At 33.4% G+C, this 21,656-nt stretch overlaps 1 protein-coding gene across 1 annotated transcript; it reads left to right on the top strand.

The window, feature by feature from the left end:
• The first annotated feature begins 1,876 nt into the window (after window positions 1-1,876).
• Window positions 1,877-3,830, top strand: LOC103499537 (uncharacterized). Its single transcript, XM_008462553.3, has one exon. It carries the CDS (start codon window positions 2,831-2,833, stop codon window positions 3,635-3,637), a length of 807 nt encoding a protein of 268 aa, XP_008460775.3. The 5' UTR covers window positions 1,877-2,830; the 3' UTR covers window positions 3,638-3,830.
• Window positions 3,831-21,656: the final 17,826 nt, after the last annotated feature.

Raw genomic sequence — 21,656 nt, 5'->3', positions numbered from 1 at the left:
GATGTTTTTAATTCGTTTACTAAGCATTCTGCGTGTTATCTTGCAGAGAAATTCGTGTCGAATATCTAGGCGGCCATGCCCTCACATAGTCCCAAGAAGTGATCTTCGAGCAAGGCGTGACAGATGTTACATGTTGATTAGGCATGATTTATGGATTCATGCTTTATGGACTGTTATGATTGATGATTCATGTCATGTTTATGTTGATTGTTACATGCTTTTGGACTATGGTGTGTCTATTAACTTTGATTGTTAGGTTTTATACTCTATCTGTATTGTGTTCCTACTTATGGGATTACTCGTACGACTAGTGATGTTCCTATGAGATCGCACGCACGATTAGAGGTGTACCTATGGATCATGTGCACGGTTAGGGATCAGTTATATTATGTTCATACGAGCTCACTTGCTCACACAACTAGGGGTGTTTGTACGGCCTCACTCGCCCAAGTGTGCTCCACTGGACACAACATTATTATTACATTTCTAATGGAAAGTTAACAGATCACCTAATGAGACCAATAGTTGGTCCTTTACTAGATATATTTTTATAGACTCACTTTTTTTCTACGTTTAATATTTCAGGCAAAAGATAGAGATCTAGAAAGCGAGCAAGCGATAGGAATGGATCGTGGCATGCCATATAGGGGACTTCATTTTGCTTCCACCTTTTCTTCATTAGTTTTCACTATTTTGATTTTTAGACATTTTTTATTTAAAGTTTTATCTTAATTATTTTTATTCAGTTTCTTTAAAATTATGAGAACCCAGGGCTCATGTTTTCATATCATTTTTACTGATTTTGTCAATCTTATATTTTTTAAACATATATTTGATATTATTTTAATAAGAATTCAGTTTATCTCTTTCCAGGAATGTGTCAAATATTATTTTATCTTTTGTGTAATGATCTAACTTACGTTTAAAAGTTAGGTCGTTACATTTAATTAATTTATATTAACTTAATTTTTTTGACAAATTAATTTAATTATGTTTAGGTTAAAGGGGTATTATTATAAATAGCAAAAAAATTGAAACTATTTACAAAATATAGGGAAAGAAACTTAAATCGGGAGAGTTCGATGAATTTTGCTATATTTTGTAAATAATTTTAATATTTTGCTATTTTTAAAAATCTCTTAAAGGTATTCTTCTATTTTTTTTCAATTAACTAAATAATATGACAATAAATTAGGATAATTTACATAAATATAACAAAATCCAAAAATATTTACAGTCCGTTAAACAAAAAACAAAAGCCCATGAAACCGGTAAAGTATTTTCATAATTTCTAAATTTTCTCTTGAATATTGTGGACAATTGTTCTTCTTTGTAATTTACTCTATCTTCTCTTCTAGATTTCTTCATCTTCTCTTTCAGATTTTCTCTTTTTTATTTTTAAACGATTTATTCTTCAGTTTAAATCTTTTATTACATCTTCACCATTTTCGACAAGAATCTATGAAGTTACTCATCTTTCTCATATTCGAGAATATTAAAATCGTTTAAATATCATTTGACATAATCTAAACGATCGTTTAACATTGTTAATATGATCATTTACCATGATCAACACAATCTTTTAAATTTGAAGTTATTTTCCCATCGTCTTAACGATCACTTACCATAGTTAACACGATTATTTAGCATGATAAACACGATCATCTTATTTGAAGTTTTTAACGATTATTTACATTGAATTATATGATTGCTTACTATGATCAACACGATTGTTTTTCATAATCAACATGATTGTGTTGATCATTTGTCATAGTCAACACAATCGTTTGACATGGACAATACAATCGCTTAAATTTGAAATATTTTTTCTCATTGCTAAAAGAAATACACAATCGTGCATAATCGTTTGAATTTAAAGCATTTTTTTTCAATTGTTAAAAAAAACTACACAATCTAGTATCATGACCTAAATGATATTAGATCACTCATTTAGAAGAATATTACACAAGCATTGTGAACGATTGTGCATAGTTAATTGGAGCATTTTTTGTATTTCTAATCATGAACGTATGACTTTTTTCGTTTTCAAAATTGTTAAATATTTTATGAAAAACCCATTAGATTTAATTGATCTCCGTTCTTTAGTTAAGTAATTAATTAATTTTATTTTTTACAAATTATTGAATTATACCCATGAAACAACATCCAACATTCAAGTGATTTCGCAAATCCTATAAATTAAATATCCATATTATGAAACAACGTGTCCCAAAATGAATTCGGGAAGAGAACTCCTAGACACACCTTCATTTAATAGAAAATTATATAAATTTAAGGAAATTAAAAAAAAAATAGAAATCTTCACATGTTAATTTTCATAAATATAATAATATAAAACACAAAAATATTTACTGTAGTTAAAATACATGAAGCCAATCATATAATTTTAAAAATATTCTAACTTTGACCACATTTTATATCTTCTTTCTTCTCTTTTTCTGCAATTTCTCTTTCCTCTTCTGTAATTTTTTATATATTTTCTAAAAATTATGATATCTATTTTCAATCAACCATAAATTTTGATTTATATTAAATCGAATATCAAATATAAAAAATAATCTAAAAATAATTGTTATTTAAATATAAATAAACAAATCTAAAAAATCTAAGGATAATATAATAAGAATACCAAATCTAGCCAATGCTAGACGTAGAGGTATTTTTTATTGCAAGGTGGAATTTTTTTGTTTTCTGTGTTATACTTTTGAAAACACCTCAAATATTAACTATATTTTCTCTTTTTTTTTTGAAAATTTCGGTTTAAAAAAAATGAACCCAACCGTCGAACACCGTAAGGTAAGATGCTATCATGCCTTACCCTAAAACGAAAGTCGAGGAAGCAACACATCAAAACGGTATCGTTTTCTCCAGAGGCATGGAGTCAACAAACAACCACAACTTCGCCGCCGGATATTCCTCGTCGTCCCCGCCACCTCGGCGGCCAATTTGCCCTAATTGCAACCGTCCCCAACCAGTCTGCCTCTGCAAATTCCTTCCATCTTCACCAATCGCAACAAAAACAAAAATCATCATACTACAACATCCTCACGAATCACAACACAAGCTCTCCACTACACCAATCCTCACGAAATGCCTCCTCAACGCAACAACCATCGTCAATCGCCGCCTCAAGCCCGGTCTCTCCAAACTCCTCGACCAATCCCCTCCCGCAGTCTTCCTTTTCCCGCCTACACCTCACTCCTCGCCGCCGATCAACATCTCGGATCTCAACATAACTGAAGATCTGGTCCTGATAGCGTTCGACGGAACGTGGAAGCACGCGAAGGAGATGGTGCGATCGAGCGAGGAGTTTCTGTCAAGGTTTGCGAGGAGAGTTTGTTTGGACATCGATGAGAGTGTTGAAGGCGGAAGCATATTTGATTCGGAGTTGATTCTGAGGAAGGAACCGCACGGCGGATGTGTTAGTACGATGGAGGCTGTGGCGAGGTGTTTGAGAGTGATGGAGTTGGATGGGGCGGCGGTTGAGGAAAAATTGATTGGGGTCTTGAGGGAAATGGTTAGGTTACAAGCTGGGTTTTTGAAGCCCATGAACCCTAGGCCCAAATTGCTTAAGAATTTTAAGCAGAAAACGAGTGTGATGGAGGATGAAAATTAAAAAGGATTTTTGAAATTTTGTTCTCTTTATTTCAATTACAATTTTGTATCTATTTTTTTTCTTCCTATTTTACCCATAAAAAATATTTCAGTTTGGTTTTTACTTCTTATTTATACAAGGAATGTTTGGTAACGTGTGTAATGTGTTGAGTTTGTAATGTAATGTAATAAAAAGTTCATATTTGGATCGTGAACATTTTGAGTTCAATTTGTAATAATAACTCAACCCTTCGTCGTTTTTGCCCTTTACAATCTCAGTTTCGATTTGCTTTTGATTCCTCTAATTTCTACTGATTACATTCTACATACTCTACATGAATTCATGCTAGTTACAATAACTCGTTTGTCAATATTTATAATAATATGTAACTCATTTGTCAATATTTATAATAATACTTACATTTTGTTTATAATGATATTTCCTATAAAGCAGTTAAGAGCAGTATATTTAAAAGCGATCAATTAAATCCCTAAGCGACTCAATTTCACACCAAACAAATGTGGCATATTTATTTAGAAACTCAATCTTACAACTTGGTGGGTCGAATACCTCGTGAAAGCATTCATGCTCAATGCTTGATGACATTTCCAGATAAATTTAATTCATAGAATTTGAATTTCGTATTTGTATTAATTTAAATGAGTACAATCTTTTAACACATAGTTCTTTAATAGTTTTTCTTGAGAAATAAATTTTAATATTTTAGTTTGTTGATCTTTCTAGATGATCGACCTTTGGACTTGTTGATTCTTGTTGATATTCTCGAAGGATCAACCTTTATACGTTGATTTTGTAGAATAAATTGAATTAACCTCCGTCTTTAGTTAGAACTTGAGAGGAACTACTTTAAAGAACTTAAGAACTTTAAATTTGTAGAGTTTTTTACCTTCATTTTCTCCGACATTCTTCAAATTATGATAGAAACCTCTCATGGACTCTACTTGGATTTTGGTCCGATTGCTTTTGAGTTTGGGTTATAAAGTTAGGTTTGAACTCATTCTTTTCTTTACCCTAAATTTTTGTCTAATTGTCGATAAGAAGAATAACAAAATAGGAGGTTCACTTTAGATAAATAGAAAATTTATTTTTAAACTGAAAAAATAGAAAAATAGAAAAATAAAAAAAAAATTGTTGGAGCAATGTGTTAAATATCCTTACCTAAGTGACAAACTTGAATCGTAAATAAAATGGTTCAATAAATCCCAAATATCCTGTAATTAACTAAAACTCTCCCCACACAATTAAAACTTATGAAAATTCTAACGTCCCAAAAAAAATATCACCCTCAAGCTCCACCTAAGCTTTGAAACCCTAGAAATTTTGAAAGTTCACGATTTTGAAACTCTATATCTTCTGTTCTTTATCTTTTCTTCCGTGTTTGTTCCGCCGAAAAGGATTCTTGCAGAACGGCTTTAAAATCACCTTCAAAACCTTCATATTCTTCATATGTTCTCTAACTTCGTACGCTAACTTCGTCCGCTTCAAAATCTTCCATCAGTTCCAGAAAGGCTTCGTCCCCTTCAAAACCTTTGTCGTTCTTCATATGTTCCGTTCAAATTAGTGAATTCTTCAAGTTCTTCGTACATTCCATATTCAATTGAGCTCATAATCGGTTAAAAGTTGTGCTTCTTCAATGGATTTTCTTCTTCCCATTTCTTCTTTGGTTCCTTTGCTCTTTTGACTCTTAAGGAAATTTTTTGTCAACACCATTATAGTTCTTCATTTTGGCACACACGACAATATTAACTGGAAATCGTATAATATTTTAAAAGCTACCATTGTTGTGATCTCTATTATTTTGCCAAGGTTCAAAAGAGAAGGGTAAATTGTATAATAATTAACTTACTATGTATATACAGTGAAATATATAGTTTATATTTAATTTTTTATTAAGTCTATATAATTGGCATAAGAGTATAATTTTTTAAAATAAGAATCAACCAAAATAAGTAAATAATAGTAATTAGGTGGATATTAAAAAATTTAAGTTCAAATTTTTATTAAAAATATATATTATATATTATTTAATAAAATTTAATAAATATTTTGGAATATAAATAATCAAAAAATGTTTGAATTTCATTGTTTTAGAGATATTATGTAAAATTTGAATTCAAATTGACGATTTTAAGGGATGATATAAAATCGAAATTCAAATTGTTATTAAAAATATGTATTATGTATATTTTTTGATAAATAGTTTGAAATCTAAAGAATCCGAAAGTGTTGAATTTATCTTTGCCATTATTTTAGGGATATTATGTAAAATTTGAATTCAATTTGACGATTTTAGGGGATGATTTAAAATCTAAATTCAAATTGTTATAAAAAATATGTATTATGTATTATTTATATATATTTTTTGATAAATAATTTGAAATATAAAAAATCCGAAAATGTTGAATTTATCTTCGCCGTTATTTTAGGGATAGGATCTAAAATTTGAATTCAAATCGTTATTATGAATTATACAAAAAAATTATTAATTGATTGATTTAAATAGCAAGAATCCAAAAATCTGGTAGAATGCATTATTTTAAAGGGCGTTGGTGCAATATTATCTAGCAACAAAATAGTAGATTTAGTTAAGATTTACCAAATTTGAATATTATTTGCAAAATACACTATGTCCCTACTATTTCCAATATCCTATCTCATTTTTTGAGTTATTTGAATATGTTGTATTTGAAAATATATGGATTATCCTATACCCACGGGGAATGTTACTATATCTTGATGACCAATTTTTTTTACCTATTTGTGTATGTACATTCCTAAACCTGTTGTTTATAACATCATTCATACTCGACATATACTATGTTTGGAAAATCTTAATTCTATTTGTTGTTATAAAGTTTGGTTAGTTAAACAATTGTGATTATGATTCAATGAAACTACTTAGGAAATCATTTTTATTCTTGGTTTTTGTCAAATTCGTCTTAATGTTAAGTTTTTTGGATTGGAAAAGTATATGATCATACGAACAAATAAATATTAATATTTGAATATGTGATCATGATATAGAACGAATAATTTATCCTATTATTTAAAAGCATAAATTACAATGTAATTGTATCAGTAACATATGTTATACATTATGTTAAATACTATGGATCTAATATGGAAATAATAATATTGTCATGTTATGTACAAATACATTGTAACTCTAAAGAAAGTCGACGCAATCAAACCTGATCGATTTAACAAATAAATCAACTTTGTTAAATTAAGAAAAAAAAAAAGAAATAAACAATAAAACAAATTAAATGTATTAAGTTTATACTTTCCTTATATTTTCCAAACAAATATTTTCAAATAGATTAATGAAATATATTTATTTACTAATTATAAAAAATATTTATAGGAAGCTGAATGAAATATTTTGAATTAAATTGAATTTATTAATTTTTTTTAAAATAAATAATATTGGAGATTATCAAAACAAATTAAAACTAATAAAATATTTTCCTAAATCAAACTAAATAGTTATTATGAAAAAAAACTACCAAAAACTAATAAAGTTTCGATTTCAAATTTCAAATTCACAAATTTCTCTCAAGTTTGTTATAAAAGAATTAATTAATAAATTTAAATTGAAATTGGTGTTAAAAATTTGTATTCTATATTATTTAATAAATTTTTTATAAATATTTTGGAATATAAGTTGTTAAATTTTAAATTTTAAATTCAAATTGTTATTAAGAATTTATCTTTGTCATTATTGTAAGATATTACTTAAGATTTGAATTCAAATTGAAGATATTAGAGGATGATATAAAATCTAAATTCAAATTGTTACTAAAAATATGTATTAGGTATTATTTAATAAAGTTTTGTTAAATATTATGAAATATAAAACATCCAAACATATTAAATTTATATTTGTCATTATTTTAGGGATATTATCTAAAATTTGAATTCAAATCGTTATTAAACATATTTATTATGAATTATAGAAATAAATTGTTAATTAATTTATTTAAATTCTAAGAATCTGAAATTCGGAAGAAATTACCCCTATATTTTTAGGGATGTTGGTGCAATCTTCTCCGGTAAGAAAATATCACGTTTAATTAAGATTTATCAAAGACTGAATGTTGTTTACAAAAACATTGTATTTGTGATATGTGATATTCTATCTCATTTTTTTACCTATCCAAATACACTATGTCTATAAGAAATGAATTTTCCTATATAAAGGGGTATAACCGGGTATAAAAAAGTCAAAAAAGTCTGCAATCGACGATTTTGTTATAAATCAAAAGATGTTCATAATTTGCTAATTTTCAGTTTGTTATTTACTATTTTGCTATTTACACGGTTATCTCTTGATTTTAATTACTTGATTCGATCTCAATTATAATTTCAAGATGGATTAGGACTTTAATTGCGATGACGTTACAACTTGAAATTAGTCGAAAATATTCATTCTAACACTAACGGTTATAATTTCCAAAATTTTAAAAATTGTTCATGGTATATATCAACTAAGAATAGTGGAAATTTACACATGGAATAATTTTGGATGAATGATTTTTCGATCTAAATTGTTTTGTAAATCTTTGGAAGTAGAATGGATCAAAACTATAAATTCCACAACAATATTTGTCCAACGTGTGGTAAACTAATACAAATTATGCAAACACAGTAGAAGCAGTCCAAATTCTTACCGTTGAAAGTTAAAACAAACCAATTCACAGTAGGAAAGTGGAGACAAAAGCTTCTTGTGTGTCCAGAGTGTGTCTAGAAAAGAGAGAACTTTAACAGAGACTTTAGTTTAATTATATGCATGGGAATGATCATCCTCAGAATTCCTTTTACCTCTTTTTCAATACAAATAATATACGTTGAACAGGAGGAAGATTATTTAACCTACTTAAATATTATTTTCTTTGTAGTATGTATTAGGCAACACATTTAGAGAATCAAACTCAATTTAAATAAGTAGTTCAATTGGTATTCACATTGGGTAAAATCGTACAAAGGCAAAATCGTACAAAGGCAAAGTAAGGGTAAGACAGATAAAATCAAAAGTAGGTCAAAGCCCAAATCGACAGACTTTTTGCTTCTCGGTCCAAACTGTAGACGAGTAAACAGAGTTCAAACACTGAATGTAACATGGAGACTGGAGAGTGGGTTAATTATGAAAAGCTAAAAGGAAAAGGAAAATGAGCCCTATAAATACGAGGGTGGAAGCTAAGAGAAGATAAGTTGACTTTTGCACACACCACATTTAATTTTCATCTTACAAATTCTTAATAATTGATTTACGCATCAAAACTAGTGTGGCTAACACCACAATGGTGTGTAGTCTCTTTTCTTATATTGAAGGTCTAATTTGATCATTACATTTGTTGCCACATGAAGGTTAAGTAAATTTTCTTTGACCAAAATTTGACATCTACGTTAGACAACTTGTGGTGGTCACCAACTATATATAAACTTTGTATGATTATTATTTTACTGTACATAATTTAGAATATATTATATTTCACATACTTTATTCTTAAAGTAAACAATTTTGAAAAATAGGAGAATGCTATGTAACCACAATGTCACACACAAAGATACCCATAAATAGCAACGACACAAGTAATAAGGGACACATAGAGTTATGTTGTTAACCCAACTTGGTGCAAAATGTCGTACCTACATCTAGGAGGCTATACACCTAGATGAAAGAGATGATTACTAATATGAAAAGAGTTTTACATGTACAAACAACTTAGATAATGTTTGAAGAGTACATAACTTTTCACATGCAAACACGTTAAGCTCCCCGTAACTTCAATGTTCTTATGATGAGTCGAATGATTAAGGTTTTCCCCCAATCAAATGCAACTTGCAGATACATCACCCACTTTCATCCTCTAGATAGCACTCCCTAACATCTAGAATAATATGCCACTAACTTGATATCAATCCAACCAACCAAATTCAAATTTTCTACATGGCTTGTTCGTGTGCTTCTCAAGTTCTCTTTTTATGAGTTCACAATCGAATTGCGCATAACAACACACAAGAGAGGCTTAATCTAGAAAGACGAATTCCAAGAGAATAAAACATGAAATCTTGACAAGAAAGGCAATCCAAAAAATGAATGAATCTAGCAAGGAATAAACTAAATAAGATTAGAAATCTACAGGACAAAATATTGGAGAACAAGAAGTGGAAAACAACATAGCCAACAAGGACGATAAAAGAAAATAGGACAACTAACAAAACTAGAACTAGGGGTGTAAGAATAACTTGAGTAACTCGACAACCCGGACTACCCAACCCATATTATATCGACGGGTTGGGTTGGGTTGAAACTTTTGATTTTCTTTCAAGTTGATTCGGGTCTTGGGTTGGAGCGTTGAAAAATTCGGGTCAACCCAACCCAACCCGAATTAATATAATATATATATATATATAATTTATTTAATGAAAATTAAATAATTAGGTCTAAGCGTGCATTTGCGTCTCCTCTCTGCTCAATCTCTTCCTCGCACGTCATTTATCTCCTCTTCTCAGTTTCTCACTTCTTAGTTGTTCATCTCCATCTTCTCACTTCTCAGTCGTCTGACTCATCTCCCTCTTCTCTTCATCGTTGTCTCCCTCTTCTCTTCACTGTGACGTCTCCTTCTTCATCGCATCGTCTCCCTCTTCATCGTCACTTCATCTCACATTGTGCCGTCTCCCTCTCGGTTGTCTCCCTCCGATTCTCCTTCCGATGACTAACAAGTTCTAAATTTTAATCTCCAAATTTAGATATATAGAAAAATATATAAATGTTGTTTTAAAAACTCACAAAATTAAAAATTAATTCCAAAAAAAAAAATCCATATAATGTGCCAAACATATATTTATTAAACTCAATTAATTTAAAAACATAAATACATAGGTCAGAGTTTTTTTCCATACAAAAAAAAATATAATAAATATCTAGTGAAACAATTCTATATATCTGAAATTAATAATAGTACTACAGTCTCTATAGACCCATCATTCTTAAATAAAGTAATGCAGGTTGGGAAAGAATAGGTATTTATTAAATTTAGTGATTGGATGATAAGTTTCACACACAAAAAAGAAACAAGAAAAGGTATGGATGAATATATTACATCTCACTCTATCTTTCTATAGGGATGGATATATGTCCCACCATTATGAAAAGTTGATATTTGAGAAATGTGTAATGGACAATGACAATTGCTTGAGGCTTCCAAACACAAAATTTCCAATCCATACAAAATTGGATGGTCAATCTTGGATTGGACAGGGTGTGGGGCCAACCCCACTCAAGAAGAAAGCAACTCCTTTCATATGTTACAACTTACAATCAATGCTCATCCCTCTTTTAGATTTTCAAAACCAACCTAATACACTTTTTATTTTAACGTCTCTTGTTCCTATCTTTCGCTTCAAAATTATTGTTCCCGTCTCAAATATTGTACAATATTTGGATGCATTTTAAGATGCCCACACAAGAAAAACTAAAACAAATATGTAATTTTTATTTTATATGTATTTTTTTTAAATATGTATTTTTTTTTATTTTTTTCCTAAAATAAACTATAATGAATCAGGTCTCTATTTTGTGAAATTTCACATTCGTTTTGGATTAAATTAAAGAGAATTCAAAATAAATTAGTAAATTACGAAATATTGATAATTTAGATAATACGAAGAAGTTCAAAAAATATAATAGCGTTCATAATAAAAAAATTATAATGTTCATAATAGAAAAAAGCGCAAAGAAAGTTGTACGTCTTCTAATGAACCTCATACGTCATTCTACACTACGGGTCCTACAATGATACAAAAGTGACTAAGTTTGATACATATATATCCATATCATCCTGTCATTTCAAAAACTTAAAATGGAAACAAATTTACGTACAGCAAAGCTAAGGATCATGTGGTGGTCCTTACTGTGCCCGAGTCATGTTTAGTATCAACTTCTACATTTGTTCCACTTCTGAAGCTAACGCTTGGTGATTTCTTGTCTGCTTTTCAATCCTTTCAATTTGTTCTAAAGCTTCATCAAGCTTAGCTTGTAATTGAATCTCTCTTTCTATGGACTGCGAACATGATGTCGAGGAATTGCTCGCACTTATCGTCTTGCGGGCTTTTGGCTTGGGTCCCCAACCAAGGCTTTTTGAGTAGTCTGGTCGTCTACCCAACACCTAATCGCATATCTCATCCTCAGAGAGTGGCTAACTACCCTCTGGGGTAGGCTGGGACTGGAGTTCCAACACTTGATTCTGCAACAAATTTTAAAACTAAGTTAGTAAGTCAAAAATATATTATAAAAAAGGACAATTAATAAGGGCATAAGTGTTGCTTCGATAACTTACATGCACATCCTCTACGACGTGCAACACGAACGTCCCGGATCGAATGTGTGTTTCTCGGAACAACTCCACACAGTCGACCGACTCCCCTCTTTGCTTAGTAAGCTCATGCTGTCGTTGTAGAAACGACTTTGACCCGCTGCTATGATTGTAAGGCTGCTTCTGTTTAGTAGCCTTGTTCGTCCACGATTGCTCCTGCATGAAAACAATTATGTTGTTTATTTCTTATACATATTAAAAGTTGAAATCATAATTAACCATGACAAATGGTTCAATTGTTCACCTGGAATGCATGGTTCATGTAGTGGTCACAAAGGAAGTGTCAATCCTCATCACGTCCTACCAATAGGTTTGGTGGGTTGGCACGAGCCTCCTCGGGGTCGCTGTACTTTTTGAAGTGTCTGTGACAGTCGTCCCCGAACTTTTTAAGGTGCTGAGCATTTGATGCTCAACAAACCTATTCATTGTTTGATCATTGAAATCAAGCACAAAAAACCGCTACGCATTACAAAAATAACACATTAGCTTGGTTAACTTAAATATGTTTCAAATTAAATCATAAATGTGCAGTGGACTTAATTACTTGGAGGTCAGCCTTGACGATCTCAATGTATTCTCTGTCAATGTCCGCCCACTTAAGGCAGTGGATGGAAAATATTTTTCGAACACACACGCCTATCGCCTGGCTGAAGGGAATGGCATATGAGGAAATAGGTTTCTCTGTGCCAGGGGCGATTGTCATTGGAATGCGCCCATTGGCAGCAACGTAGCGCTCTAACTTTAAGAGTCGACACTGCACACTTCTCCTAGGAGTCTAAGTCGCAGGTAGTTAAGAAAATGACCCTACTCAATAAATTATAAGAACATATAATGTTAGAGAAAAAAACATGAAATGATCTATTTTAAAATGTATACCATTATTAGACTCACCCGAATTGTCGTCCACCGACAACGACCCTCCTGTAAGATTATCTAAATCGTCCGCAAACTTGAGGAACATAGCGTTCGTCTCAAGGAAATTATTGTGTGGGTATGACGATGACATAATGCCGGTGGACATAGAAAGCAAATATTCAATAAGCAAATAGAACACACAACTAGAATTAAAATATATAGACTACATAAATATGTGGGTGTATGTGGTTCGTCACTATAATTCATAGTGAAATATGTTTGTTCTATCTTCATCTATATTTACCCCAATATTCCTCGACGTTTCATCTTTCAAACAACGTTCCTCTATTTCCTTTTCCTGTTCAATTGAGGCTTGTAAATCATTCAGCATACCAAATATATCATCTTCTTCATTAAACTGCCTACTACTAGTTCCTTCATGAAAAGGGTTACTACTAGTTCCTTCCTTAAAGTTTTCTGTATCTCTAAAGCTTAATGACTCTCCATGATACACCTATTCTGTGTAGTAGGGAGATATACCAGTAGGCAGTAGATGTCGTTCCACACCCTCTAGTGGTTCCAATTTAAATTCATACATCTCCTACATGGACACCTTAATCGTTCGTAGGCATCAACGTGAAACTTGGCAAATTCTAAAAATTGGGTCACTTCCTCTCTATACTAAAGTGGAAACTTATTTCTAAGTTTCAACCAACCTCTCTATACAGAGGCTACCATAACTGCAGGATAGCCAACACAGCCTAATTATTAACAACAAAATACTTCAATCTTCGCATCTTACCCACCCCTTCCAACAACGGTACCTTATAAGCTATGCTACTACTACCCCCTTCAAACCCTCACAAATACAAACAAATTCAAAACAAAAAAGGCTATCATCATAATTGCAGGATAGCCATCCATAATCAACAACGCAAAATTATTCAACACAAACAGGCTACCATAACTGCAGGATAGCAATCCCAAATCAACAACAAAGTTGTTCAACACAAACAAGTTACCATAACTGCAGAATAACCAAAACAAATCTTAACACATATTCCAGAATTTTTAACACAAACAAATCCCATTGCCCCTCTCAAATTTTCAATTCAAACCCTTTACCCCTTTAGAATTTCAATTCAACCCTCTTCATTTCAAATTTTCAATTCATCCCTCCACCCCCTTCAAAATTTCAATCAACCCCCCCCCCCCCCCACCCCCACTTCAAATTTTCAATTCATCCTCCACCCACTTCAAAATTTAAATTCAACCCTAAACCCCCCTTCAAAGTTTAAATTCAACCCTCACCCCCATTTCAAATTTCAATTCATCCTTTACCCACTTCAAAATTTAAATTCAACCAACCACCTACTTCAAATTTTTCGTTAAACCCCCCCTCAAATTTTCAATTCAACCACCTCCCTCAAATTTCAATTCAACACACAATCAAAATTTCCATTTCACAAACAAAAATCTATTCCTAAACAAAATCCTAAAACAATTTTTTTTTTAAAAAAAACCTAAGCTATCTAAATAAACCTAAAAAATCAAGGATTTTAAAACTTACCTCAATATGCGGCAGCGACAGGCGATAGGAGAGAGGGACGATGACGGCAAGGGAATGGGAGAAATTCGACGACGAGGGCTTCTCTTCTTCTTCGATCATCGACTCTTTTTTTTTTCTTCATTTTGGTTCTATGTTTCATAGAACTGAAACATCAAATTTATAGGGGAACTCCCAACGTAGCACGAAAACATCGGGAGATCTCCTTTCTCTCGATGTCATTCCTGACAAATAACTAATGACGTGAGAGATTTTTCATCACTCCCGACGCCATTCTCAACGCACCATAATAGCGTCGGTAGAGCGCCTTACTCCCAACGCATTCTCCGACGCCATGCAGCATGCATCGAGAATATATGTCTGACAAAATTAATGTTATCTAATTTCTGACACTTCTTTCCCAATGCATACATTTCGCGTCGGGATAACATATTATTCCCGATGTTGTTTCTGACATCTATGTCACAGTGTCGAAAAAAGATGTTTCTCTCGACTTGTGAAAGTGTATGTTGGAATATTGTGTCATTCCCGATGAATTTGCTGTTGACACCTTTCTTTGCGTCAAGAGAACTCCTATTTCTTGTAGTGTCACAATCTTAAACAAAAATCGGTTAGATCTTGGTACACGATCATTTAGATATTGGTACACAATCTTGTATTAAATATAAATTATCTTGGTACACGATTTTGAACCAAGATCGTTTAGATTTGGCACACATTCGTGTATCATTTCCTACATAATCGTATATCATGATTGTTTAGAAGAAGAATTACGTGCGTGTGTGGTCGATTAATCGCGTGTTGACTGGGCCATTTTTGGTATTTCCCATTGTGGAATTTTTCCGTTTTCAAAATTGTTCTATACAGTGTAAATATTTTACCGGTTTGTTATATTTTTTGAAAACCTCAATTTTAGAGGAATTTTGTATAATTTATCGAGAACTACAAATCATTATTAGCTAGTAGAAGATATTACCCATATATATTCGACATTTTGAATTTTGACATTCTAGGTGATGGACCATAGTCGTAATCTATTAATATATATTTAAGTCTATTTTTATGAAGATGATTTAAGTTCAAATAGATATTATACTAATGTTGAAGGATACAATCAATAACTAATGACTTTGAAAAAGTATTTTTTTTTAAAAAAAAGTAATTAAATTAAACTATACAATCAACAATAAAATTCTGCGAGATGATATGTAGAACGTCTAGTAAGCATAATAAACACAATCAACCAATTAATGCAAGATTGAAACTTAACTTTAAAAATAGCAAGATTTTATTTATAATGCTTCAAAAATACATCTAACAAGAGTACATTCTTTCAACTTTAAAGAAACTAAGTATAACATAAGACAACATTCGACTCTCCTCACCTAGTTGCTATATGTTATGCGAGTTGACAATTGCCACTTCCAAATGATGCGTTTCACATGAGGCACAACTAAGCGATCAAGGTTGCAAGTTCAATGCTGGATGTCCTTCACTACTAGAGGGAGGGGGAAGGGGGGGAGGGGGGAGGGGGGGAAGGAGGAGGGGGGAGGGGAAACATTTTTGAAAAGTTAAATGAAAACGTCTAGTGAGTGAGATCTTTTATCAATACCCTTAATAAATCAACTTTTCCTTAACATGTTATAAATCATTTTAATTAGGGCAAGACATGGAGTTTAATTCAAATCACATTTAATGCATTGGACGAAATTGCAACATCTCAACTTTATCAACAACTTTCATAAATCATGTGGAAATTATTACTTTCAAATCAATCATAGTAATTCGTATGGAAATCATTTCTTTTCTAACTCTTGTAATGCAATTCATATCGCTTAGTGTGCATCTCACATACAACATCTTATAAATCATCTCGCATAATCATTTTGCTTATTTAATTACATATTTGTACCATTTCCTCAGCTCAAGCGTTTACCACACTCTTTTGCTAAGTTGTAGCTATGTGGAGTAGTCTCAACACATTTAGCAAGTTCCATCAATTCCACTATGCATAATGCGTCTTCTAATGCCAGATCACATAGCAAGCAAAGGGCATCTCATACCAGATCACACAACAAGGATGAAGCATTCTATTCCATATCACAAAGCAAGGACAAAACATCTAGCATGGGAGACTTCATTAGAGAAGGCCTATATCTATATATGAAATTGGGTCATTTTGAATCTACTTTTACACTGAGCTTACTTAAGAAAGGATCGAGAGGATTTTTCAAGATTTTAGAGATCGTAAACAAGCTTGAATCTAGTGAGAATTGTAAGTGTAAGAAAGCTGAGAGCTAGGTGAAGAAGCTAGTTAATTGTGAGTGGTTCTTCTTATAAAAGGATTTCCAAAATAAAAAGAATTCTTAAATGTGTTTAAATTAATCCTTAATATATTTCTATTGAGACTATGAACTACATGATTCCTCTTATGTTTTCCAATCCTTAAAATACATATGATTTATAAATGAATTGGCTTGTTATGAACTAGAATGCTGAGATGAGATGAGATGATGAGTATTTGAGAAATGCATAAGACTTGACATGAATTGAAATGATTAAATGAAATGATCTTTTGTACATGTGATGTCTTTTACATCATTTCATCACAATATAAATGAAATGTGATGTGATGTCTCACACTTGTTGTGTGTTCTTGTGTGGGATGTCTTATCCTTGCTGTGTGATCTAGGATATGATTACTTCTGTAGGCAGTGAAAATTGATCCAATGTCAGAACGACACGTGTCCTTGCTATTTCCTTATCCTGAATTTTGATTGGGTGGCAAAATCAAATCAATCGCCGACTTTCTTACACACGGATGACATCACTAATTCCCAATAAATGAGGCTTAAAATGCATAATAATTCATCACATAGTCTTCTTGCCGCGTAGCTTAAACGCAAAACGCAAGTTACTTTGTACTTTTGTTCTGCCATATAACGGTCTCATCCCATAGTCCATCTTACCGCATGAATCTTATCGCATGAGATAGAACATGATCAAGGCCTCACAACCTTATTGTTGTTTTTGCCTTGATTTTTTATTTGAATTATAGCATATACAATGAGTATATTTAACTACATCAACTTTCTGATGGAGTCTTGAGTTCCCCGAAAGCGATTGATTCAAGCTCAAACCACAAATGACGACTTGTCTCAATTGTCTTCTTTTTAACACTAAGGTTGAGCTTGAATCTTCTCAAGCTAACAAATCCATCATCCAAAGCTAAGTTTGATAGAGGTGAATCTCTCCTTTACAAAACTAAGTGTTTAGAGGAAAAGTTCATCTAGATCAAAACTTATATCTAAATGCATGATTATATTGTAAAATATGAAGTTGAATTGAGTAAGGAATTGAGCATACATCATCACCTTTAGATAAATTTTGATTAGTTAACTCAAGATATTTTGAAACTAAATCTTGACCCAAAATTCTTATGTCTTCACTATGAAAATTGCCAACGTCGAGTTTGATACTGAGGCACATAAGGATACTGTAACGCCCCAGCAGATTAGAGTTTCATTGTCCATCTCAAGAGTATTTTTTGTAAATTCAAAAGTTGTTATGGAGTGGGATTATTTTTGACCTTACACTTAATTAAGGTTAAAGATTTCTTTGGTTGATTATTTTAATTATTGAAGTTTAAGGATGAAATAAATTAATTAATTGTGAAGGTAACAAAGTAATTAATGCCTTGGAAAGGGTCAAATGTTGGGTTTAATGAAGAGAGAGAGAGGAGGGTTGCTATTGGATTAAAGTAGAAAAAAAATAAAAGAAGAAAGAAAGTAATAATTGTGTTTTATTATTATTATTATTATTGGTTCTTTTAAAAAGGGGGCATTGGGAGGCGTGTAACTCATCACCTTCCCAAGAAAACCCTAGCCCCAAATTACTTTCACCATAGCCGCCGCCGCCGATCGACCAACGCACGCCACCGAGCCGACGCCACCCTCCCAGCCGCATCGGAGATTTAGACCGAGTTAAGCCGCCGCACGCCAAGGGACAGCTACACACGCCGCGCCCGTGTCTGCCAGCCGAAGCTCGTCGCGCCGCTTCGATCCAAGGCATACCAGCCTAGCCGCGTCACGTCGCTTCGATCAAACGCTGAGCAGTCGAAGCCGCGTCTGCCAGTCTGTCGCGTCCGCATCGCCGACGTTCACATGCCCAGCCGCGTCGCGCCGCTTCGATCCGACGCAGCGCAGCCGAAGCGTCCATCTGCAGCCGTCGCCGAGCGAAGCCGTGGCGTAACCGGACCACCCGCAGCCGTCGCGCCACCCGAATCTGGAAGCCGGTGCCTCGTTGTGCAAAGACCTGACCCGGTCGAAGCTCCCGCTCCGTGACCCGAAGCCCGGCCCGCGCCGCGTGCACCCGTGAGCCGAGCAGCGCCCGCGTGCGAGCCGCACGTGCGTAGCCTCTGTACTGAGCCGAGCCGCACCTGTCTGCACCACGAGTTGCGCCTGTCTGCGCCGCGAGCCGAGCCGACCCCCAACCTTCAAGTCGAGTCGGTCCCTGTCCTTTTTTCAGCCGAGCTGCCAAGCCTAGTTTGGCTTACTCCATCCAATTTTTGGTAAATTAATTAATTATTTTGGCATTACCCAGTAAGACTCAATGTTTTTGGACACTAAATAATTTAATTTGGAATCTAATTAAATTATCTTCCTTAAGGGGCGTCTTGGACCAAGTAACTGCTGCAGCGTGGGATTTCTTCAGTAGGGGCTCAAGCATTGCAACCTCTTTCTAGGGTAAGTCATTTCAACTGAGTTTTGAGCCGTTAGTCGTTGGTGACTTAATTACGAATTTTGGCGTATTAAACAGTTAGGACCTCGTTGCTTGGAAAGCACACTTGTCTCGCGGTTAGGACTCGCCAAGTAAATCTCCAGGTAAGAGATTTCTACTACTAGCCCCATGTTTAGAATAATGAGACCACGTATACCTTCAATTGTGCATGTTGAGGACTAGACTGTACGATGCATGAAATTGATGATAGCAGGATACCATTGATGATATGGTTGTATTATAGTATGATGTTGTGATGACGAGAACTATTATGGTTGTACGACGGACGTTGAGATGGAGAGTGAGAGGATGATTAATCTGTTATGATTATATGATGATGCCATGTGTATGTATGTTGTGGTTAGGGTACATGTTAGCTTAGCCTATTAGAGTCGTACCTGCATGGGTGTCCTTCGGGATCACCACCTATTTAGGACTGTGTGGTCCGACGGGACACCAGTCTAGCATGGATATAGATATGACTCGAGTGACTCGACGGGGTCCTCGCATCCCGATTGTCCTAGGAGTCCCCCGGGACACCGAAGACCAGAGTTACGTTCCTACGGGAGCGCATGTTGCACGTGTTCGGGAACGTACCAGAGATTGGGTACCAGTTACAAGACTCTGATAGGAAGCTAACAGACACCTAGTTGGATTAGTAGTGGGTCCCTTATTGAGTATTTTATACTCACTCTCTTCATGTCATGTTTTTCAGGTAGAGGACGAGGTAAGGGCAAAGGCAAGCTGGCGAGCGACCAGAAGTGACCGTGACGAGCCATAGGGATTTCTGCTTCTGCTTATTCTTGTTTTTGACGTTAGTATCTGAGTTTTAGTATTTTTCACCATTTACCATTTTTTTTAAATTAGATAGGGCCCGAGTAGGACTTTAGAACGAAATTTCATTTTTGCATATTACCTTGTTTGGATTTTCATAAATAAATTTCTCAAACTTTATGCGTTCTTACTAAATTTTATGACTTAAACCACTTGTTCTACATTTAGTAATGACTTCGACTCAGTATAAGGAGTTGGGTCGTTACAGATACTATACCCTAGTTGACAATGATGACGTTAGGTTCTATGTTATAAAATTCGTGTGTAAATGATAAACATACACTATTTTGTAGTAAAGATGCTATTAGGGTATTATTCAATAAATATGTTATTGAATAAGTGATTTACTCATTATAACTCTAAATCAAGTAAACTAAGATCTCATGCTATAATATGTAGACTAGAATTTTATAAGTTAACATAAAAGCGGATCAAGTTCAAGTAAATAGCCAAAACAGTCAATAATGTAATCCTGAATTGTCCAATTGAAGACATGCGAGTGAGATCATCTTTTACAATGAGTTTGTATAAGATCAGACCATGAAATAGTAACTTTTGCTCTATAACGTCGTTTACTATTAAGATTGACTATTTCAATACGATTGGCTATTTCAATACGATGACCTAGGTTACTCGATCTTAATTCTGAGCTAACTATGAACTTTTGTTTAGTCAGGATTACTTTTAGATTTGTATGGGTGAGAGCAGCCCGAGTTTGTTGGCTTAATAAGTCCCTATTTCAGGGATAAGACTGGGTAGATAGCTGAGGACATATGGTACAAGATGAAATTCGCTCCTATCCACTTCTAGGGATAATAGACAGGTTGTTCTATTAAATACTGACTCCAAGTCTTGAACAAGTGACCTCACCCCTATCATTGTCTGAGTTGTGATTCAATTGAGTGGTTGAATCACACAAAAATTGTTCTTAGAGGATTAGTAGGACTTGAGGAACAATAAGTAATTATAAAGGTAAAATGGTAATTTAGGAACATACTAACTTTTAATTCGTCGCCTACTAAAATTGAGGAACTAAATTATTAATCATTTAAAAGTAACTTCTTACAAATTGAAGTTCAAATACTGTAACGACCCGAACTTTTAAACTAAGTTAAGGTCATTACTCAAAAGATAAACATCAAAAGACACTTTTTGGAAAAGAGGATAACTAAAATCTTTATAAAATTAATATCAAGACGTTCACAAAAAACATAAGATTTTCAAAATTAACAAAAATAATTTGAAAATGTGACCCGCGAGTTCTAACAATTTTAAAGAATTAAAAACAAATAAATAGGATGAAATCTTTAAGTAAAATGGTTAAAATTTTAAAATACTGAAAGACATATAAATGAGTGCGGAAGCTGAACTGTGTCCCCATATGGTATGCCATGGATCCCTCGCTGTCGCTCGCCAGCTTCTTAAGTTCTTTACCTTAGCCTGAAATATTAAATATATGAAAGAGTGAGTATATAAATATACTCAATAAGAGACCCACTACTAGTCCCACTAGGTGATCTGTTAACTTTTCGTTAGAAACATAATCGTAACGTTGTGTGTCCAATGGAGCACACCTGAGTGAGTGAGACCGTACAAACACTCCTAA

The sequence above is a fragment of the Cucumis melo genome, chromosome 8 (assembly GCF_025177605.1).
Source record: "Cucumis melo cultivar AY chromosome 8, USDA_Cmelo_AY_1.0, whole genome shotgun sequence".
Classification (NCBI taxonomy): domain Eukaryota; kingdom Viridiplantae; phylum Streptophyta; class Magnoliopsida; order Cucurbitales; family Cucurbitaceae; genus Cucumis; species Cucumis melo.
Note: the sequence above shows the minus strand (reverse complement) of the source record. Positions and strands in the feature narration are given on the sequence as shown.

Excerpts from the sequence above, each read along its gene's own strand:
- LOC103499537 (XM_008462553.3), top strand. The coding sequence starts at position 2,831 with ATGCCTTACCCTAAAACGAAAGTCGAGGAAGCAACACATCAAAACGGT.